The sequence below is a fragment of the Trichomycterus rosablanca genome, chromosome 14, assembly GCF_030014385.1.
Source record: "Trichomycterus rosablanca isolate fTriRos1 chromosome 14, fTriRos1.hap1, whole genome shotgun sequence".
Taxonomy (NCBI): Eukaryota; Metazoa; Chordata; class Actinopteri; order Siluriformes; family Trichomycteridae; genus Trichomycterus; species Trichomycterus rosablanca.
Window position 1 is genome coordinate 8,427,993 of NC_086001.1, and position 19,836 is coordinate 8,447,828.

General features: G+C 40.5%; 1 protein-coding gene across 1 annotated transcript; it reads left to right on the forward strand.

Annotated features, from left to right (window-relative positions):
* Positions 1 to 6,104: 6,104 nt before the first annotated feature.
* arhgap19 (Rho GTPase activating protein 19) lies at positions 6,105 to 19,153 on the forward strand. Its single transcript, XM_063008495.1, has 11 exons — positions 6,105 to 6,176; positions 9,053 to 9,303; positions 10,732 to 10,812; positions 11,280 to 11,489; positions 12,179 to 12,405; positions 12,497 to 12,583; positions 12,780 to 12,845; positions 13,268 to 13,441; positions 14,863 to 14,952; positions 15,049 to 15,129; positions 16,487 to 19,153. Exons 1-11 carry the CDS (start codon positions 6,133 to 6,135, stop codon positions 16,547 to 16,549), a joined length of 1,374 nt encoding a protein of 457 aa, XP_062864565.1. The 5' UTR covers positions 6,105 to 6,132; the 3' UTR covers positions 16,550 to 19,153.
* The last annotated feature ends 683 nt before the right edge of the window (positions 19,154 to 19,836 follow it).

Sequence of the window (19,836 nt, forward strand, 5' to 3'; positions counted from 1 at the left end):
AGGTCATTCGTTCACCTCTCAAAGCCCAGGCAGGATTAATCAAAAACAGACATCATTCACCTTGCATTTCTGTACAGACTGTGTTGAAATCTGTGATTTGTAACGACTACGACAGATTATTACAAAGTAATTGTTTTTGTACTGAATGTAGCAAAGTTTCTTTATTTGTTTTAAATCTGTAGTACGTCGTAGCAGCATGACTCGGATTTTACTGATTACTACTGTTCTTATTTTTGTTGTTTAAAGCTGTAAAGTCTTTAGAAATTAATTCATCTGATTTATAGCTTCGTAGATGATTTCTGCACCTTCACCAAACCTGAGGGTATAAATGTTTGTTTGTAGGGTGGTACCCTTAATTTTTTTATATATATTTTTAGTCAGAGGAACACTAGTAAGATTTTTATGATGGACAGTTTCATGAGCAGTCACTGAGAAATAACAAGCTTTTTGTATTAACTACTGTACAATCTACACTGATCAGCCATAACATTAAAACCACCTCCTTGTTTCTACACTCACTGTCCATTTCATCAGCTCCACTTACCATATAGAAGCACTACAATTAGTAGTTCTACAATTACTGACTGTAGTCCATCTATTTCTCTACATAATCTACATACATTTTTAGCCTGCTTTCACCCTGTTCTTCAATGGCCAGGACCCCCACAGGACCACCACAGAGCAGGTTTAGATTTAGGTGGTGGATCATTCTCAGCACTGCAGTGACAATAACATGGTGGTGGGTGATCAGTGTATTTTCAGTGTAATGTATAATAATAGAAGTACTCTAACTGTTCAGAGAAAATGGAACGAGGTCTACATCTAGTGGCAGAAACTGGTTACTGATAGGTTACAGCCCAAAAACAATAAGTAACCCACAACATACAGTATTTTACATAAATATAACAGTATATAGTATCCCATTAACAATCGTTGTTTAATTACTCCCATACAGTCTGCATGTGGCTCAGTCAATAATATTGGTGCCACACAGCTTCAGAGATTCATCTTCAGTGTTCTACGCTCTGGTTACTGTCTGTGATGAGTTTGCCATGTTCCTTTCTGTGTCTACATGCTTTGTTATAGATATTCTGGTTTATTATCTCTCTTAAAGCATAAGGCCCATATGCTTGGCTACTTTACATTGCCCCTAAGTCAATAAATAGCTGAGTTTGTTATTATTATTATTTACATGCTCTTTCAGACAAAGATCCAAATTTTTGTCACAAAACCAGACAATAATATACACAATAACTATGGTATATTGCTCTCAAGTCCCATTTACTGACCCATGGTACTGTTATTCTGAAATAAACTGTTTAATTGTAACATAAAAGTAACACTATGCATGTTTGATGATTCACTGTTTCAAAAAATTCATTATTCTTTTACCAAGGTCTTAAAATGAGTATTATACTGTATTACACATACATATTTCAAAAATAAAGTGCCACTATCAGAATATGTATATCAATTCTTAAAAACAGCATTGACTTTATTAATATGCAATGACTAGTTCTTTTTCTACTAATACACCAACTCACACTAATTAACACTCTTGTTGCCTCTCACTATAATTTACATTTCACATTTTCTGCATTTAGCAGATGCTCTTATCCAGAGCGACTTACAGAAGTGCTTCCATAGTAAACATTTCATTTCTCAAGTTTTAGTAAACAACAGTCAAAGAACACAAATCTGCTGAAACCTGTTTTTTTTTTTTTTTTTTTTTTTTTTTTTTTTTTTGGAAATGGAAAAAAAATGTTAGTAAATAAGTACAAGTCAGCTTAAGCGCTTAGTAAAAAGGTGGGTTTTTAATCGTTTTTACAGACAGCAAGAGACTCAGATGTTCGGACAGACAGAGGAAGTTCATTCCACCACTTGGGTGCTAGAACAGAGAAGAGCCTTGATGCTTGTCTTCCTTTAGTCCTGGGTGGAGGCTCAAGTCGAGCGAGACTAGTGGCTCGGAGGTTGCGTGGTACAGAGCGGGGTTTGATTAGACCACGAAGGTAGCTTGGGGCTAGTCCATTTTTGGCTTTGGAGGCGAGCATCAGTGTTTTAAACTGAATGCGTGCAGCTACAGTGAAGAGAACGCAGCAGTGGGGTGATGTGGCAGTGTTTGGGCTGGTTAAAAACCAGACGGGCAGCTGCATTTTGAATGAGCTGCAAGGGTTTAATAGTGGACATGGGAGCTCCTGCCAGGAGGGAGTTGCAGTAGTCCAACCGTGAGATTACAAGTGAAATGGTCGAATCTTCCTGATGTTGTACAGGAGGAACCGGCATGATCTCGTCATGTTGGCTATATAAGGAGAGAAGGTCAGCTGGTTATCCAGGACAACACCAAGGCTTCTTATCTTATCAGATGGTCTGATCTGGGAGTCATCAAGAGAAATGACTAGGTCCTGGGTTGGAGACTGAATGAGGAATGAGCAACATCTCTGTCTTGCTGGGATTAAGTTTTAGATGATGAGCTGACATCCATTGTGAGATATCTCGCAGACATGCTGAGATGTGAGCTGAGACTTGTGTCTGAAGGAGGAAATGACAAAACTAGCTGAGTGTCATCTGCATAGGAGTGGTAGGAGAAGCCATGGGAGGCTATGACCTTACCCAGAGAGCGGGTGTAGATAGAGAAAAGAAGTGGGCCAAGTACAGAGCCCTGAGGAACACCGGTTGAGAGAGTGCATGGGGGAGTTATGGATCCCCTCCATGACACTTGGTAGGAGCGCCCTTCGAGGTAAGAGGCCATCCATTGCCATGCTGAACCTGTTACTCCAAGGTTGGAGAGAGTGGACAAGAGAATGCTGTGATTCACTGTGTCGAAGGCTGCAGAGAGGTCAAGAAGAATGAGGACAGTTTGGCTGCTTTGGCTGCATGAAGCTTCTCAGTAACAGCTACAAGTGCTGTTTCCATAGAATGCGCTGCCTTGAAGCCAGACCGGTACGGATCGTGGAGGTCATTCTGAGTAAGAAAGGCAGATAGTTGGTTAGACAGCACGTTCAAGAATTTTGGATAGAAAAGAGGAGTGAGACAGGTCTGTAGTTGTTAATGTCTGTAGTGTCTAGTGTAGGTTTCTTAAGAAGGGGAATGACCTGAGCCTTCTTAAAAGCAGTAGGGACAACACCTGATGTCAGGGAGTTGTTGATGATGGGTGTGATGAAGGGGATTAGGTCCTGTGAGATGTCTTTAAGGATGGTGGATGGTATAGGGTCGAGTGTGCATGTGATGGGATTGCTGGATGAGAGGAGCTGTGTAACCTCATCCATGGTGAGTGGGGTGAAGCTGGTGAGTGTGTTGGTGGGTTGAGGGTCAGTTGAAAGTGGGTCAGTCGGAGAGAAGGATTGATTGAGTCAATCTTGTCCTGAAAGAATGTTGCAAAGTCAGTAGCATTGAGAGAGGCAGATGGGGGAGGAGGAGGAGGGTTCAGAAGAGAGGAAAAGATAGCATGAAGCTTACATGGGTCAGCAGCAGATTGTTCAAGCTTGGCTTTGTAAAAAGATGTTTTTGCAGCAGTCACGCCAGATAAGAACCTGGACAGCAGATCGTGGTAGGAGTGGAGATCAACACAGAGCTTAGATTTCCTCCACCTTCTCTCAGCTGCCCTTAATTCTCTTCTGTTGCTGCGCAATGCATCTGAAAGCCAAGGAGCAGGGTGAGAAGGTTTTCCTCGTTTGAGGGTAAGAGGACAGAGCTAGTTGCGGAGTTGAGTGGAAGGGTAGCAAGCATGTCAGGGTTCGGTAGTGAAGTTAGGATGTTGGAGATCAGCAGGGAGGAAGATAAAGAGTGAAGATTGGGGTGTGTTTTAAGGGTGTAAGTGTGGTTGGAGGTAGAAAGAGTTGGGAGATGGAGAGAGAAGGACACAAATTGATGGTCGGAGAGGTGAAGTGGGGTGACGGTGAGGTCCAGAACAGAAGCTGGACGGCTGAAGACCAGGTCCAGAAGATTGCCTCTTTGTGTGTCGGAGGGCTGTGGTTAAAAAGGAGGTTGAAAGATGAAAGAAGAGGAAAAAGACAGGAGGACTGAAGTGTAGGGAGATTAAAGTCACCAAGAAGAGTCAGAGGAGTTCCATCTGAAGGGAAGAAACTCAGAAGAACATCCAGCTCTTCTATGAAGTCTCCCAATGAGCCTGGTGGTCTGTAGATGACAATGATATGAAGAGTAATTGGAAAAGTAACAGTAATAGCATGAAATTCAAAGGATGAAATGTTAAGGTGAGAAACATTCACAGGAGTGAAGTGCCATTTCCTGGTCAAGAGCAAACCTGTACCACCACCCCTGCCAGATCCTCTCGGTGTATGAGAGAAGGTGTAGGCAGAGGATAAGGCTGCTGGTGTTGCTGAGTTCTCTGTGGTGATCCACGTCTCAGTCAGTGCCAGGAAGTCAAGGCTGTGAGAAAGTGCAAAAGCTGAGATGAAGTCAGCTTTTTGGACGGCTGATTGACAGTTCCAGACCCCACCTACCACCACTGTTTGAGTCTGTTGCAACAGTTGGGGGTAGATGAGGTTGCTGGCGTTGCTGTTCCTGTAATGTGACTTCTGATGTCTGCAGGGTCTGTGAGATATGAGCACAGGAATAATTGAGTAGCACATGCTGAGAAAAGTTTGGTAAATGAAACAATGTCAGAGACTCAGATGTTCAGACAGAGGAAGTTCATTCCACCACTTGGGTGCTAGAACAGAGAAGAGCCTTGATGCTTGTCTTCCTAGATAGATAGATACTTTATTTATCCCGAAGGAAATTATTGATTTATCCCGAAGGAAATTATTGCGAGCGATAGTACTTACCCAAAGTTAGTTTAGTTTAGATTAGTAGTAAAAGTTAGATAGTTAAACAGCTCAGACAGACATTAAAACCTGGTGACAGTAAAGACTGGCGATTTAATTTTATACTAAGCTTAGCCCTGCCCCTCAATTCACATCTAGGCATCTAACAATAGACACCTGAAACCACTTTAACCAATCAGCAAAACACAGATTAATGCAGCAACAGACTAGCTATAGTTTCTTACAAATAGTTAAATTCTAGCACAGTTAAGCAAGTTAATAGTCAAAGTTACAAAGATAGATTCTAAAACAAGTTACAGCAAAGAATATACTTCAACCAGAAGCTTACCTTACTCAGGAATACAAATGAACACAATGGAAGTTACAAGCACTGATGGCACAGACAATAAATGAATAATATAACAAGAATTAAAAATGATTAAGTCCTACAGTGCACTATACTATACTAGAGTAGGTGTTAGTGAATGCAAAGCACCCTCGATAGACTATCGAGTGTGTATAAAATAAGGATTGCAGTGCGATTTAGAATACAGCCAGAAGCTATAGTTCTAGGGTGGCCAGATTCATAGTAACAAAAAGGAGGACAGTACACCCCAAAAAGCCGGACATTACACCAAAAAGACGGACGTCATATTAGGAACGGGGGACATGATACTGCAACACACAGAATGAATCCAGAACCCATATAACAGAGTTTTTGACCAATTTAAGCGAGAATTCTATAACAAATGACTGTTTTACTCACTAAATGTTGTGTCTACTTTTTATATTTAAGTCCGTTCCTCGCTGCCTCCAAAAGTTTACTTTTTGGCATTTTCACCGCGTTCCTGATCATGAGAGCTGAGTGACTGTCTCAGGTAGAGTTCTGTTTACAGAACAGAGAGGGCGGGCGAAATTCAACGACCCAATCGCAGACTAGCATTTAGAGGGCGGGCCTTCTGCGATTGGCCAGTGGTAGCTCTATAAGGAGTCAAATGAGGCTGTTAAACCAATGAAATACAAAGCATTTGTTTGACATGTACCTGAGCCAATGGCAAAAAATATTGATACAAAATGAAACCAGTTCACTCCAAAAGGAGGATTTTTTTAGTGTCCGTCCTAGCGTTGCGTGAATGGAGGACTGGCAGCTGAAAAGCCGGACTGTCCGGCCTAAAACCGGACGTCTGGCCACCCTATATAGTTCTAGTGAGCGTTATCTTGCCTTAGCCAATCACGTGTCTAGTTTTTGCGCTGCCTAATTAATTATTCATGAGCAAACTGCGCAGCCTCATTGGTACTTTTGTCTGTAACAACCAATTAGAATCAGGGGGCGGGACTAAGTGTTCATAGTGGCAAATTCAAACTGAACATGGCGGCTGAGAAAGAAAATGAGGAAAACAAACAAAACAGAAGGTAAGTGTTTGTTTATTTTATTGTTTGTAAAGTGTTTTGAAATGTTTGTATATATTTAGATAAAATACTTATCATATGTAAGATAATAGGCTTTGAAATGTTTGCATTCAGTGCGAGCTAGCTTCACAAACAGGCTTCGGTTGGTGTTGACAGCTAGCTTAGTTAGCTTTGTTTGTGAAGGCTGAATTACAAATAGCTTCATATTAAAAATCAAGGGCACTACATAGACTAGTATTAACCAGTATTTCGCAGATTATATAGTGCATTAGTATGAGCAGTGGGAATGTATTTGGGATACAGCCTGCTGTGTTGTTAGCTAGGTGTGTGTTTATAATTAGCCGCATATTTAAGTTTAGCGGGCGGAATTTCTAGGTATTATTTAATGTTTTATTCTCACAAAGACTTTATTTGTGCTATAAAAACGCAGGACCAGTTTGGTTTGCTTTGCTTTGTTGGGAAACCAAGCTTAATGCTACATGTGTATACAGTGTATCACAAAAGTGAGTACACCCCTCACATTTCTGCAAATATTTCATTATATCTTTTCATGGGACAACACTATAGACATGAAACTTGGATATAACTTAGAGTAGTCAGTGTACAGCTTGTATAGCAGTGTAGATTTACTGTCTTCTGAAAATAACTCAACACACAGCCATTAATGTCTAAATAGCTGGCAACACAAGTGAGTACACCCCACAGTGAACATGTCCAAATTGTGCCCAAATGTGTCGTTGTCCCTCCCTGGTGTCATGTGTCAAGGTCCCAGGTGTAAATGGGGAGCAGGGCTGTTAAATTTGGTGTTTTGGGTACAATTCTCTCATACTGGCCACTGGATATTCAACATGGCACCTCATGGCAAAGAACTCTCTGAGGATGTGAGAAATAGAATTGTTGCTCTCCACAAAGATGGCCTAGGCTATAAGAAGATTGCTAACACCCTGAAACTGAGCTACAGCATGGTGGCCAAGGTCATACAGCGGTTTTCCAGGACAGGTTCCACTCGGAACAGGCTTCGCCAGGGTCGACCAAAGAAGTTAAGTCCACGTGTTCGGCGTCATATCCAGAGGTTGGCTTTAAAAAATAGACACATGAGTGCTGAGGTCAGCCTGTCAGTGCTCAGACCATACGCCGCACACTGCATCAACTCAGTCAGCAGTGAAGGGTCGAATCAGTATAGAGGACGCAATCATGGTAATTGGACATGACTAGATTAGGGGAGAAAATTTTGGGGGAAAGTAGAAAGAAAAAAAAACACTCACTCACTTTCTTAACCGCTTATTCAATCAGGGTCGCGGGGGGTGCTGGAGCCTATCCCAGCTTTTCAATGTGCACAAGGCACACGGTAACACCCTGGATGGGGCGCCAGTCCATCGCAGGGCAGACACACATAGACAAACCCATTCACCTATAGGGCCTTCTTGCTCTGAGGCGACGGTGCTACCCAACAAGCCACCGTGCCGACCTGATTAAAAAACTGTAGAGTCTAAATAATCTTTATGTGTAAACAGCAAGGACAAAAACCACTACTAAAAACAAGTGACATTTCATACCTAAAACAGCACTACATTAAAAACCAGCCTGCTTCTCTCATGGATATCTATCGATCTATTTATTTATTAGAATTTTAACGTCATGTTTCACACTTTGGTTACATTCCCGATTCATCAGTTCACAAGTTTAACGTTGAGCACAGTCATGGACAATTTAGTATCTCCAATTCACCTCACTTGCATATCTTTTGGACTGTTGGAGGAAACTGATATCACCACATGGGCTTAGGAGTTCCATTGTTAACAAACAAAGTTTGTTATTGCATCCACAAATGCATGTTAAGACACCAGTATGTACGTACAGCAGAACTGTCGCCTCACAGCCAGAAGGTCCTGGGTTTGATTCCCAGCCAGTGTCCTTTCTGTGTGGAGTTTGCATGTACTCCCCGTTTCTGCGTGGGTTTCCTCTGGGAGCTCCGGTTCCCTCCCACAGTCCGAAGACATGTAGAAAATTTAAGAACCTTGTGTAATTAACTACCGTTCCTGTCATGAATGTAACCAAAGTGTAAAACATGACATTAAAATCCCAATAAACAAACAAACGTACAGCAGTAACCATATCCCGACACTGTCTAGAAATGCAACTAACTTCTCTGGACCAGAGCTTAATGGAGTAATGCACAATTAAAACATGTGTTGTGGTCGTGATTAGTCGACCACCTACAGACCTTGTGTTGCCCAGCGTCTCGGATGGTATCGGATGTCTTATTGCCAAAGCTAAGGGATCTGCCAGAGTTTAAAATGCATCATTTATGCTGAAAGACGTCATCCTCAGAGATGTCACCATGACAACTGTAGGACACATTTTGCGCGTGTTACTATAGCGTGGCTGCGTAATCATAGTCCCGGTGCAGAGCTGTTGATTCACCAGTGTCATTTTATAATTTATGATAACACATCCGCTGCCAGATGTGATTTAAATGGAAATTATTGTATCAAAAGATGTCCCAACACTTGTTTAATTTGATCCCAGCCATTGAAAAGCTTTCAACTATTTGAAAATAGTTTAGGGGGGGCTTTATGAACCTCAGCAACTTTCCTTAAAGCTATACAAATATGTGTAATATGTGTAGAGTTCTGTGTTTTGCTGCTGTAACGAAACAGTTTCCCTCTGGATTACTCCATTCATTCATCCATCCATCCATCCACCCATCCATCTATATCTATCTAAACTCTAGAATTGTTGAAAATGGGGTTGAATGGCTTAGGCTTGTAGTATATCGTAAGTCTGTTTTTGAAATTTAAATATTGTACTTTAATTACTAATTATTATTAGTGAAATCCTAACATCAGTGTTTTTTCCTATTCTCTGTTCTGCTATAGGGGAACAGTATGTAACATTGTTATAAGCCAGGAAATGCATCAAAGCCAGCCAGTCATCTTTAACCCAGATTTCTTTGTGGAGAAAATGAGGCACGAGAGGCCCCAGGTTTTTACAGAGCTTGTACTGAGTAACATAAGTCGCCTCATCGATTTACCTGGAGCAGAGTTTGCCCAGCTACAGGGAGAGGTGGAGTCCAAGCTACCTGCTTCTACAGGCTTTCTGCGTCTTCCCAGCTTCTTAAAGCGTAAAGGTGAACACCCCCCCCCCACACACACACACACACACCACACTGACATTAGATATGTGCTTGTATATAAGTATGAATAAACAATTCTAACATAATGTATGTGACCTTACAACTGTATACACACCAACCTCGAGATTCTATTGAACAAATTAATTAATATTATTTTTTTACACAGACCGCTATTAAAATTACATTTGTGTATTGGTAAGGATTGATAAGAATAGTCTTTATAGCTTCATCTTGAACTAAACATAAAAACAATCTAACATAAGTTATAAGAAAAAGCCTTTGTTTTTTTTTCACAAAAAAAGTCAGTTATTGGCACCTCTGGCATTTAATACTTTGTACAAAGAAAGAAAGCCAAGAGCACTTCTAAATAAAGAATAAGTACAGTTTTTTTATGCCGAACCTACCTTGCGTATTGCCGAAAAGCTTTATTTTTTTATTCGATCGAGAATGTCAGTAGCATTAATCAGAATTTAGGCACTGATGTTTGTGACAGAAATGTCTTCCATCTGGCACCAACTTCCAAATAGTTTGTTAATGTTGGGGTGGTATCTTAACTTACCTCCATGTTCTACCAACTTCTGCAAATCTCTGCTTTGCCTCTAACTAATATATACAAAGCAGAGTCCATAAAGCCAAGGTTTGACATGGAATGGGATCTTAACCCCATTCAACACCTTTGGCAAGTATTTCAACCTTGCAAGCCAGGTCTTCTCTTCTAACATCTGTGGCAGACTTCACAATTGCACGCCTACCTAGAAATCGAAGATTACTGCAGAATAAAATGGCAAGAAGACTGGTCCAGCAATTCCTAAAAGAAACTGCATGAAATAACTCCCCACATCAATGTTAAACACAACCGAGACTTTTAAAAAAATCAAGATCAGACAATTATAACCAGGTGCTGAATTGGTCATACTGCCCTCACCCCCCGACACCTCCTGGTCGGCGAGCAGGCACCAACCTGTCAATTATGTGCTACAACCATTACAGTTAAACATATTTTGTTAGAATGTCCTAGAATTTCAGCCATCAAAGACGACTTTTATAGGGTTGAGAACATGAAAGAATTGTTTGAGAAGATTCCTCCAATTAAAGTTCAGATTTTTTTAGACAGACTTGATATAAAACACATGATCTGAAATAATAATGTACAGTTTCAATATCTGTCTATGCCATAAATATAGCCAGTATGTTGCTGATATGGCAATAAACCCAAACAAACAAACTTCAGGATTGCTCTTTGACTATATCCGAGCCCCTAGTTTTGGGATGGGATGGCCAATGCATATTGTCAGGTGTCTATGTACTTTTGGTAATAGTATTGTTTTTAGCATAAGATATTTTTGTTGCAGCTGTCAAGTGCAAGTAGAAGTAAATAAGTTATTAAGCTCTACTCATTTTGCTATTATATCATTGTTTCAGAGAAAGGAGTGATTTTTGGAGCCCCATTAACCGAGGAGGGCATTGGCCAAATTTATCAGCTTATAGAGTACCTTGGAAAAAGTAAGTAGGCTTCCTGTTTCCGTGCTAGAGCATTTGTTTAACTATACTGTTCTGTCATATGTCTTTTTTGTGACTGGCTTTAAATTGTATTTTTCATGTACTGTCCTTGTGTTTTAAAATGTGCTTTTCAACATTCACAAACTTTTTTTTTTTACTGTCCGAGGAGTTTTGGCTGAGTGCTCCAGTTTCCTTATACCTCCCAAAAACATGCAGTGCTGAAACTGCCCCTAGGTGTGAGTGTTTTATGTCCAGTGCATTCCTGCCTTCTAACCGGTGTTGACCTATCTGCAATAAGTAGTAACAGTTCAACAGTGAAATTCTGTTATTCTGTTTCATTGTCAATCTCCTCGTCCGCTGCAAACCCGGTCGACAGCATGAGATCATGGTATATTTTGGGCAGGAACTGGACGTGCAAGGTTATGCTGAATAATTCACATTAAAGCTCTTTGCTCTTTCCTCTGTGTCAGACTTGCAGATGGAGGGCCTGTTTCGTGTGCCTGGAAACAGCATCAGACAGCAGGCCTTGAGGGAGATGCTAAACAGCGGTGCCGATGTCGACCTGGACACCGGGGATTACCACCCACACGATGCTGCCACGTTGTTCAAAGCCTTTCTCGGAGAGCTGCCCGAGCCGCTGCTGACCCACCGGCATTATCTTGCGCATCTCAAAATAGCAGGTACGCGCTGCACTTGCAGAACCACCAGGGTTTCAGTCGAGGCTTACGTTACAGGGGGTACAGGTGGGTTGCACTGTCGCCTTACAGCACAAAGATCCTGGGTTCAGTTCCCAGGTGGCGCGGTCCGGGTCCTTTCTGTGTGGAGTTTGCATGTTCTCCGCATGTCTGTGTTGGTTTCCTACGGGAGCTCTGATTACTCCGAGTCAGGTTAATTGGAGATACAAAATTGTCCATGACTGGGTTTGTCATTAAACACTTGAACTGATTAATTTTGTGTAACCAGTAATTACCTGACTTGTCATGAGTGTAACCAAAGTGTGTTAAACATGACGTTAAAATCAAAACGTGTGCAGTAGCCGACTGCATCTTTTCACCTACACGAGGCGAGTTCATATGCGAATCAGCCTTTGCACAGAGAGCCACACCCTGATCAGCATTATTCCTCTACTCTGTGCAGACGCCATCAATCAGCCAGCAGAGGTCGTAATTGCATCAGTTATGAGGTCCCTAGCCGGCATTTCTCTTCCCTTCCCTTCCCTTCCCTTCCCTTCCCAAACATGGTTTATATAGCTATAAGTCTAAGGACATGCAAATTAGAGATATAGAATTGTCCGTGTCATGAATGTAACCAGTGTGTATAACATGACGTTAAAATCCTAGTAAATAAATACGTATTTATTTTTCTACAGAAATGACATTATTTGATGAAAAAGGTAACAAGACGACCGTTCCAAACAAAGAGCGTCAGATCGAATCCCTGCAGCTGCTTTTTATGCTGCTTCCTCCGGGCAACCGCAGCCTCCTCAAACTGCTGCTGGACCTACTCTACCAGACCGCCAAGCAGCAGGACAAAAATAAAATGTCAGCTTTTAATCTGGCACTTATGTTCGCACCACATATCATCTGGCCCAAAAATGTAGGTCTTGTATGTAGCACTTATTTTTGTGTATTTGTTGTTGTTGTGCTGTAGCTTTAGAATGAAAAAATAAATGTTTGTGTGTACACAGGTTACAGCGAATGACCTTCAGGATAATTTAAATAAGCTAAATAATGGCATTGCCTTCCTGATCAAGCATTCACAAAAGTTGTTTCGGGTAAGAACTTTTCAAACGACGTTCAGTTTTTCTCTCCGTGAATAATGTATTTGACATTTTGTTTTCACCTGCACATACTAAGTGTGTTCTGAGAATAAAAGGATTAGGGTTTTGGAACTCGTGACAGCAGTCGATTAAATTTCAGAATAGCTACTTTGCTTGTTGCACCATAATAATGTCTTTTGTCTATTTTAAGGCACCAACGTACATCAAAGAACATGCACGAATGCTCTTCACTGGTTCAAAATCTCCTCAATCAAAGGTAATAATTGCACAGTCATGCGTGTTAATTATCCTGTGTCGGGACAATATAATTACAAGATGTTCTTTTGTTCTTTGATTTGTCACCTGAGTGCATTTAAAGAAAAAAACGGTTTGTCTGGCTGGAAACATATGAATATATAATCGTTTTTCCTTTTCTTTCTTTTCAGTACACTCAGACTTAATTTATATGCAAATTTGCTTTACCTGTCTTCAAATAACTGCTAAAAAAACATTTTTTTCACATTTGACTGGCCCAAGAACAAAAGATTTAATTACGTTTGCTTTTCACTATCGTGTAATTATAATAACCTGGAAGTTATTTGTAATAAATCCTCAAAGATGGTATGATTTTATACTCAAAACACTCAGTGTGCAGAACATGTGCAGAATCTCAATTAGGTCTAATTTCCTTTCCTGCAGGATGACATGGACCTGTATGACGGCGCTGTTAGCCGAGGCGCTTTGCCCTCTAAGAGAAGCAGCGAGGAGCCGGATGGTGTTGGAACAATGCACACACAGGAAGCTCTGCGCGAGCTCTTCCAACAAGTCAGCAAAATGCCTGATTCAGCTAAGAAGAAGAAAATCATTCGACAGGTAACACAAAACTGAAAGACTAATGTAGGACCCCAATATGCAATTTTTAGTGTAACTTTCCAACTTGGAACTTTAATTAGAGCTTTTTGATAATTGCTCTTACTGTTGATATGGACATATGGATATTTTATTAGCAACTGCTGGTACTGTTATACAGTTCAATGCAAAGCTCGTTTTAACAGACTGTCGTTACATAAACTACCTCTAGGTGGCGACAGTGTACCAGCACCTATGTAAACCTCACATTCACTTTTTTATGTTTGTATGTACTGAATAAGGTAGAAATTAATAAGGTCTAGTACTACTTAGGCATTCAAAACTTCAACGGACATCAAACCCCTTATAAACGAATACATTAAAAATAAATGGAATACTTGAATGGAATACACAAACAAACAATAAACTACACAAGATTCACTCATGATTCTGATGTAGAATAGGTCATTCCAGATTAACACACCTACACTTAATACTAGGAGAAGACCCCAGACTTTGTGAAAAATGTCCAATACCCATCACCATAAAACTTGTTCTGCATGAATGTCAAAACTATTACAATGAAAGACGAAGACTACATATTCCCAATACATTAAATACCTACCCAAGATAATACAGAAGTAATTCTCAAATTCCTCAATAGTGTAAGACTGAAAACACACACACACACACACACACACACACACACACACACATATATGTATATGTATGTATATATGTATAAATATATATATATATGTGTGTGTGTGTATATATGTACACACATCGATCAGGCATAACATCATGACCACCTTTCTAATATTGTGTTGGTTCCCCTTTTGCTGCCAAAACAGCCCTGCAACTGTTATGCACTGTGTATTCTGACACCTCTTTCTCAGAACCAGCATTAACTTCTTCAGCAATTTGAGCTACAGTAGCTCGTCCGTTGGATCGGACCACACGGGCCAGCCTGTGCTCCGCACGTGCATCAATGAGCCTTGGCCGCCCATGACCCTGTCGCCGGTTTACCACTGTTCCTTTCTTGGACCTTTTTGATATATACTGACCGGGAACACCCCACAAGAGCTACAGTTTTGGAGATGCTCTGACCCAGTCGTCTAGCCATCACAATTTGGCCCTTGTCAGACTCGCTCAAATCCTATTTTTCCTGCTTCTAACACATCAACCTTGAGGATAAAATGTTCACTTGCTGTCTAATATATCCCACCCACTAACAGCTGCAGTGATGAAGAGATAATCAGTGTTATTCACTTCATCTGTCAGTGGTCATAATGTTATGCCTAGTCAGTGTGTATTTATATATAAAATACAAGACCAAAAAAACTAGCATAAAACTCTGATTCCTGCCATGAATATTGTTAATGTGAGAAGATAACTAAGGCATTCGTTCAATAGTCATACTAAATGAAGAATATATTTTGTAGTTTAACAAGCAGGGAACTCCAGTTCGTGAAAGCTCCAGGCCTCCGAACCCAAAGCATGGTCGTTCCCGGTCCTTCGGAGGCCTCATCAAGGTCAGTCATACTTTTCTGTTTCACCTATTTTTTTTATATAAAAAAATAAATAAAAAGAACAATATTATTGAACCTAAAAAGTCTTTGTCTGAACAGAAAAAAGTTTTGGGACACCACAGTACAAACGACCGTGCTGGAACTGGGACAAACATAACCAAAGAGGTGCCCAAAGGCAATGTAAGTTCTAACTGAAATTACATGTGAAAGTCAGAAGGTTAAAATAACAAGCTGATACATTGATTTAGAATATTCATGTTACTATTATTAGTATTTTTTATGAAATAGCATTAGATTCAGACATTAAAATAAGCTAGTTGACAGAATACAAGCTCTGGTAAGTGACCCTTTTTACCTTTGTATACAAAAAATTGTACGTATCGAGATTCAGAAAGTATTCAGACCCCTTGACCAAAATTATTCAGTGTATATTTGAAGAGACCTTTTTGGCAACAACTACAGCAGCTGCAAATAATCACTCACTCACTGTCTTAACCGCTTATCCAATTAGCGTCGCGGTGCTGGAGCCTATCCCAGCTTTTCAATGGGCGCAAGGCACACAGTAACACCCTGGACGGGGCGCCAGTCCATCGCAGGGCAGACACACATACACACACCCATTCCTGCCACCTATAGGGCAATTCAGTGTCTAATTAACTTGACTGCATGTTTTAAGACTGTGGGAGAAAACCGGAGCTCCCGGAGGAAACCCATGCAGACACACGGAGAACATGCAAACTCCGCACAGAAAGGACCCGGACCGTCCCGCCCCGCCTCGCCTGGGCATCGAATCCAGGACCTTCTTGCTTTGAGGTGACAGTGTGTGCACTTTGGGAATCTTGTATTCGGCTGCAGTCATCTGTCCCTGCTGCTGAGAAGTACCTCTATAGCAGTATGCTACCTCCGCATCTTTCACAGAATGTATACAAATAGCCAGGTGATGTGTAGCGTCTGTTTTTACCAGTCATGCTGCTTGCTGTTTTGCACAAAGAGCTCAGTTTTTATCTCATCAGACCAGAGAATCTTGTTTTTCCTTTACATGCCATTTAGCAAAATTCAATTAGTCTGTTTCTTGTTTACTCAACAATGGCTTTTGTCTTACCACTCTTTCATTATGGCATGATTAATGGAGTGCTAAAGAGATGGTTGCCCACCCAGTTTGTTCTCCCGTGTCTGCAAAGGACTTTTAAAGCTATTTTAGAGTTATTGCTGGGTATTTGTTACCTACCTGACCAAGGCCCTTGTTTGTCCGATGACCAACTCTAAAAAATTTAAGGTTCTGTTGAGCATTTACATTTTAAAACTGTTTAAAGCCCCCAGTATGGTTCTGGGAACATTTAAAGCCATATTGTTTCATATCTGTGTATTTGCTCTGATGTCTGACTGAGATGTGATTACAGAGAACCACAGGGACAGTTTGGTAAATGTACCCTTATACAATGAATAATGTTTAGATAAACACACACCCATACACATCTTTCCTCAACTGTTATAATCAATTTTGTTATACTTCTGTTCTTTTTTTTTTTCTTCTTAGGATTCATCATCCCTAAAACAGACCCTCCTTTCACCTGCCCAGCATTCCAGTTTAAGCATTTAACTTTATTATTTTGGATTGTTTTACACAGTATTTATTTAAACTTAACAAACAATAGATGGTTTCTATGCAAACACACTTTTATCGAAGGCAGTTTCTACTTGAGTTAGGTTTTTAAATAGTGTATTTGTCTGTGAAAGAGAGAAATTAACATTGCATTAAAATTTTCTCTAAATAAGCACCCGGCTGTTACTAAGAGAGGTCAAGTATGGAATATGTACCTAGAAAGTTTGAGCATGTGTTGTTAAAGGTGGACCTGCTAATTCAGAAGGTAATGAATAGATTACGTCTGTAAATTCAGGATACTGTCGTAAGGGGTGAATTTTACATAGTTCACATATACAACAATACACATTGATTCAGTTCTTCTTGAATATGTTTTAAACTTTGAAAATATACATCCGGCAACTTGGGATTATTTATTTGCTGGTATAAAAGGTTTTGGGATGTGATTTCTGTCATGGCTTTCTAATTTCTTGTTAGTATTTATGGTTACTATAACTGGGGACTATAACTGGGCACACGTTAAAAAGTACCATTGATGTCATAGTTGAAATACTTGTCGTCTTTGTGGTTTGCAAAGGAAATCCAAACTATTACAGAATGCTGTGAATTATCTGCAGTCAGGTGTGTTACATTACATTTGCACAGCAGTCTCTTAGCCTGGCTGTACACAGTGGTACCTGGGTTACAGTGGCTTCTAATCCAGGACAATTTTTTTGTATTTTGTTTATACATTTTTTCCCGACTTTTCTCCTCTCCACTAATGCCGATCCCCACTCTGATTGAGGAGAACAAAGCTAACCCACACCCCCTCCGACACGTGGGCAGCAGCCGTATGCATCTTTTTATTTGCACTAGGCCAGTGCTAATGCTGAGCAGCCCTGTGTACGGAGAGACACACCCTGAATAACGCACTCCTTCCCCACCCCTGTGCAGGCTCTATCAATCAGTTGCATCAGTTACGAGGAGACCCTATCCGGCTTACTACTACCCCACCCCTAAATGAACAACAGGCCAATCGTTGTTCATGTTGCCGCTCAGCCCAGCCAGATGACAGAGCTGTGATTCGATACAATGTATTCAAGATCTCGCTGTGCCACCTGAGCGGCCGACAAGATGGGTTTTAACTGACCCTGGAAAGAAATCACTTCTCCACTTAAGGTGCATTCAAACAGAAAAACTTATTCAGGCACAACATACGGTCACCAGATGTAGTCAGTTATAATTACTAAAGTAGAATTAGAAGCCATGCAACAAGTTAACTAACATTTTTAAATGTTAACATTTTTTTTTTAAGAATATTGTGAATATTAGTCTAATTTTGGTTACTTCTGTCTTTATTTTTTCTTTTAAATATGTTTTATTGTGATAGATTTTTGCTTTATATGAAAAAGCTTGAGCCTTAACTTTTTTACGCCTAGACCGATCAGCCATAACATTAAAACCACCTCCTTGTTTCTACTCACTGTCCATTTTATCAGCTCCACTTACCACATAGAGGCACTTTGTAGTTCTACAATTACTGACTGTAGTCCATCTGTTTCTCAGCATGCTTTGTTAACCCCCTTTCATGCTGTTCTTCAATAGTCAGGACCCCCACAGGACCACTACAGAGTTGGTATTATTTGGGTGGTGGATCATTCTCAGCACTGCAGTGACACTGACATGGTGGTGGTGTGTTAGTGTGTGTTGTGCTGGTATGAGTGGATCAGACACAGCAATGCTGCTGCAGTTTTTAAACACCTCACTGTCACTGCTGGACTGAGAATAGTCCGCCAACAGCGACCCGTGGGCAGCGTCCTGTGACCACTGATGAAGGTCTAAAAGATTACCAACTCAAACAACAGCAATAGATGAGCTACAAGGTGGACCAACCAGGTAGGAGTGTCTAATAGAGTGGACAGTGAGTGGACACGGTATTTAAAAACTCCAGCAGCGCTGCTGTGTTTGATCCACTCATACCAGCACAACACACACTAACACACCACCACCATGTCAGTGTCACTGCAGTCCTGAGAATGATCCACCATTTAAATAATACCTGCTCTGTGGGGGTCCTGACCATTTGAAGAACAGCATGAAAGGGGGCTAACAAAGCATGCAGAGAGTCAGTAATTGTATGGTAAGTGGAGCTGAATGGACAGTGAATGTAGAAACATGGAGGTGGTTTTAATGTTATGGATGATCAGTGTATATTTTAAGTGTGAATATTTGAGTCTTTACTGCTGGTCTTAATTTTTTAACTGTGACCTTTATTACTGAAACCACTGTTTATTATTTCCATTCTTACATAATTTACTACTGTTTTATTTGGGTTTCTGTATTTATTTCATTTAATATTTTAACATGCCTTGGTGCTTTTATTATTTACTTTTCATTTCTATTTTTCTTTTCATGTAGTGTTTTTTTTTAACCTTTTACCCCCCCATACTCCAATGTTATCAGTTATAAAAGCTAATCAACATGCTTGTTCGGGTAAAGTATGTGCAGGTATACGTGCAGATGGATCAGTACTACTGTGTCTTGGTTTATGTGGAAAAGGCATTACTGCATTGTGCAATTATATCTGCTTGTGACATTAAATCAAAAACATTTCTAACACCAGCATTTTTAAATAGCCCTGCTTTTTTATTTATTTTTGTTTATTAATGTATTTCTGATGTTTGATAATGTGTGGAGCTTGTAATGTACAGTATGTACCTGCTGAACAGTAGATAAAACCATATAATATATATATACACCGACGAGGCCAGTGCATCACAGACCAGTCAGGGTGCCTATGCTAAGCCCTGTCTACCGCCAAAAGCACCAACAATGGGCACGTGAGCATCGGAACTGGACCACGGAGCAATAAGCAACAGTAAAATTTAAAGCCCAGACACACATTTTGCAGGGAATAGATCCATTAGTCTCAACATAATTTTGATTCACCCAGTGTGTATGGTTGTATTAATGCTATTTTAAGAACATTGTGTGGAAAAAACAACATTGATAAAGGGGTATGACTAAATAATTATCACCTCTTACTTTTGACGTTTAAATCTGGTTGGTGCTATTTTAATATTAACCACAAGGGGGAGCCGTGGGGTGATAAATGCAGCCTGCATATCCCAGCTGAACCGTGAGTGTAAAACTTTTACCCCACATATGGCGTGAGTGTGCGTGTGTCCTATAGCGCACTCACTGTTCCTGTGTGTCTTCCCAGTGATAATGGAATCAGGATGAAATATTGGTTGGGATGGATCTGCTCCATTTCTGACTGGTTGTAGATCAGTTGCTTGCCAAGG